This window comes from Morone saxatilis, unplaced genomic scaffold (genome assembly GCF_004916995.1).
Source record: "Morone saxatilis isolate NCDOM2014 unplaced genomic scaffold, NCSU_SB_2.0 Contig5, whole genome shotgun sequence".
Classification (NCBI taxonomy): Eukaryota; Metazoa; Chordata; class Actinopteri; family Moronidae; genus Morone; species Morone saxatilis.
The window spans coordinates 18,266,730-18,270,217 of record NW_023340095.1 but is presented as its reverse complement, the minus strand read 5'-3'; the positions used below and the strand labels follow the sequence as shown (position 1 = coordinate 18,270,217).

Here is a 3,488-nt window from a genome sequence, read left to right as displayed (position 1 = left end):
AGACTTTATTGATCCCACACTTGGAAAATTCGCAATACTTAATTTCTATGTAATTTCTCTTTTTGGAGATTTTATGATCTGACTTTTTTTTTTTTTTTTTGGCAGTCGGATTACAGCAGAGCTTTGTGTGTGTGTGTGTGTGTGTGGTAGAGCCAAGACACTGACTGCTAACGGTTTGCTCATCTCCACAGGGCAACATCTGTTCGTGATGTCGATGCTGAGACAGAAACCAACCTGGAACTAAGACAAGGGAACCACATCACACAAACCATGGCAAGTCACTGTCCTTGTCCCCAGTGCCCTTTATACAGACATAAGTCGCTATTATCTGGAAATAATACTAACCTAACACTAAAATCTTTTTGTGCTTTGTTTAGCAGTAATTCTTTGTCATAATTTGCACATTTTCTTTGAGGAATCTGATTTCTGTGATCGTCATATTTACTTATTTGGTATCCCCTTTTTGCTGCAGGTGGATGCAAGGTTAACGCCACTGGCAGCGATGGGGCTGGACCGAGGCACCCTGATGCACGATGGTCTTCGCATTCATGGTGGGGTTGTATACCAAGGACTGAGAGCACTGCCAGCGGAGAAGAACAGAGAGACGCCCGGACTCCCCCTCAGTTATAGCAGGGATGGTATCCCAGAGCTCATCTACAAGCCTGATGGCCCCCTGGACAGTCGTAAGCCCACTAATGGATACCTGGGCCTTTACAAGGGCACCCCTCCAAGTCTCCACAAGCCTATGCTGGTTCCTGGAGCTGAAGGTCTAGGCTTGGAACGCAGAGTGGGGCCTGGAGAAAAGGCATCTGAACTGGGCTTTGCAAGTGCTGGTGGCAGCTACCTCCGACTGCCATGGCTCAGCCCCTACCCTGAAGCAAGCATGTATCCCTTTATGGACACATCCAAGTACGCGGCTCTAAGCATGTACAAAGCCTCCTTGCTTGGCCAACCCAGCCACTATCTTCCCCAGCACCTGGCATACCCTTCTCTGTGTGCAGCCCAGGGGGGCAATGTCAACCCTGCTGCAGCCGCCTCTGCTGCTGAGAGGCTCTACTATATGCCCCCCTATCCTCCTTCTCCAATCTCCTCTCCCCTGGTTGCGCCCCCTATGAGGATTCCTGCAGTCACAGTGGCCCCCACGTCGCTGGTACACTGCCAGGATAAGGGGCTCGGTGTTGCACCTCAATTTGCACAGCAGCTTCACCAACCATCCCCTCATCCTCAGCACCATCAGGCTGCTATCGATAGGGACCGGTCCCCAAGCAGGAGCAGCAGACCAACCAGACCTCCCTCTAGGAAGGGCCCTAGCAGCAACAACAACAACAGTAGCACTAGCACTAGTGGCACCAATGTCGGGAATAATAATAGTCTGCCTACTGATTCTTCACCTCATGCATCTTCTCGCCTCCCCCAACCTCCCCCTCCCCCTGCTCTCATTGACAATTCACTGGATTTACAAAGGCCAGTCCCTAGGATAGGACAACCACCCACCTCCTCCAATTCTTCGATATCTGCTTCATCCTCATCCACGCAGTCTATTCCTCATCCATTCTCTGTGAGCAGCATGGCATCAGAGCAGCCCTCTCCTGCCCGGCCCAGCCCCCACAAACCTAGGCCAAGAGATGGGGCACCTGAGCACAGAAGTGTAGGGGTTGAGAGGAGACCTAGCAGATCACCCTCCAAACCAAATTTTGAGAGGCCAGCTCACCAACCCCAAGCAACCAAAGACTCAGCAGAGAAGCCCTTGGATTTGTCTGGAAGAATACTGGAGTTTGGACTGCCTCCGAATGGATTCACAGTTAAGATGGACACTATAGCATCAGGTGCACGTTATGGACTGCCCTCTAGCAGAGAGCTCCTAAAGGAAAACCTACCCCTCTCTCCTTCCTCCCATCCTCACTCTGTGGTTAGCAGCACTTCTTCAAAGGTCTCAGAGAGGCCAGAGATGATCAGCACTTTACACTCCTCCTGGGTGGTACCTAGCCCATCTCCTTCCCATACACAGCACACACCAGGCTTGCCCCCTTCCCCAAGGCCTAACACAGACCTGGGCCTTTCACAAGCAAAAGGGTCCTCGCCCTCTGTCATCAAACACAAAGGTCTGGAGAGAGTGCTCCCTCAGCAACGTAGCTCATCCTGTCCAAGGATAGGGGAGCTGAACCATAATGTTTCCTCCACTCAACACTCCTCTCTGGTCAACTCCAGGGCTCATTCTCCTAAACCCAATGGTGACTGGGTTAAATCCAGCCCCAGCCAATCAGAACATCCAACAGTCGTGGGCCACCACAGAGAGGGAATGGAGAAGTCCTCCCAGATCACTAAGAGAGGTGAAACAACTCCAGAGGTGTCATCATACAAGAGGCCTTGTTTAGAGAATGGCCACCTTTACCTTCCTCAAAGTGAGACTTACCTGAATCACAGTTTGGCATATGCCAATAGATACCTGCACTACCCCATCCCTGATGGCATGGCACTACACTCCCTGCCAATTACAGGGAAAGGCCCAGTCTACCCTCACCCAGTATTGCTGGGCAGCAACAGCCTTTACCCAACCCACCTGGCAGCAGCAAAACACCCATTACCGTACCACAACCTCCCAGCTGGTCCAGGAGGAGAATACCTCACTTATAACTCACAGGAGATGGCCCATCCCTTGATGCAGACTCACTCAGACAAGCTGCCAGAAAGGGGAGAGGCTACTTTAAAGCACCGGGGTCAGGAGAAATCCCGGGGAACTCATGAAGAATGCGGGGGCCACAGAGATCACAATAGTGGGAAAGAGATAATTGAAGGAAGCCAAATTAAGCCTGATAGGGAAGCAGGAGCACACGGACAGAGTGGCAGTCAAAGCAAAGCCCCTTCTTCCTCCTCTGTAACATCCATAGAAAAGATTGTGTGCATTGACCTTGTACATTCAGACACAGATATTGAGTCTACCCCAACAGTCCACAAACAGCCTTCTGCTGGCACCAGCACCAAGGTTAACCAAAATGAATGTTGTCATAGTAACCAAAATCGGACAAAGACTGACTACGAGCCAAAACACCAACACCACCTTTCCCATCCATATCCAATCCACTCTGGACAGCCCCCCACCCTGAAGCCCAGTCACACTGATAGGCAGCCAGAAGCTCCCTTTGGGAAACCAAAGGTTTTTCAGGACACAGGCTGCCCTGGGGTGACATCTAGCACAACCCCATCTTCTCCAGGACAGGTCGCCCAAGCAGAGGAGAGCCCGGAGGAACAGAGCCCCAGCCCAGATACTGGAGACCAAGATCAGAGCACCTTACGCTGTGCCCGCACATCTGGTGAGCGCAGCTCCGGTAAGGAAAAGGGGGACAGAGAGAGCCGAGCTCTTCACCTCTCTCAGCACTGCGCAGATGTGGTGAAGGAGGAGAAGGTGTGTGAGAGGGAGACAGAAAAGGAAGACAGTATTGTCGACCTAGGGGAGTCTCAAGGAGAAGGAGATGAGGAGGAGGAGGAGG

General features: G+C 51.8%; 1 protein-coding gene across 1 annotated transcript in view; it reads left to right on the top strand.

The window, feature by feature from the left end:
* The window catches only part of bcor (BCL6 corepressor), a gene marked incomplete in the record, with an annotated part of 21,590 nt that overhangs the window by 4,241 nt on the left and 13,861 nt on the right, over positions 1-3,488 (top strand). The window contains 2 exon segments of the mRNA XM_035676328.1: positions 192-273; positions 473-3,480. Coding sequence (XP_035532221.1) covers positions 271-273; positions 473-3,480 — 3,011 coding nt within the window.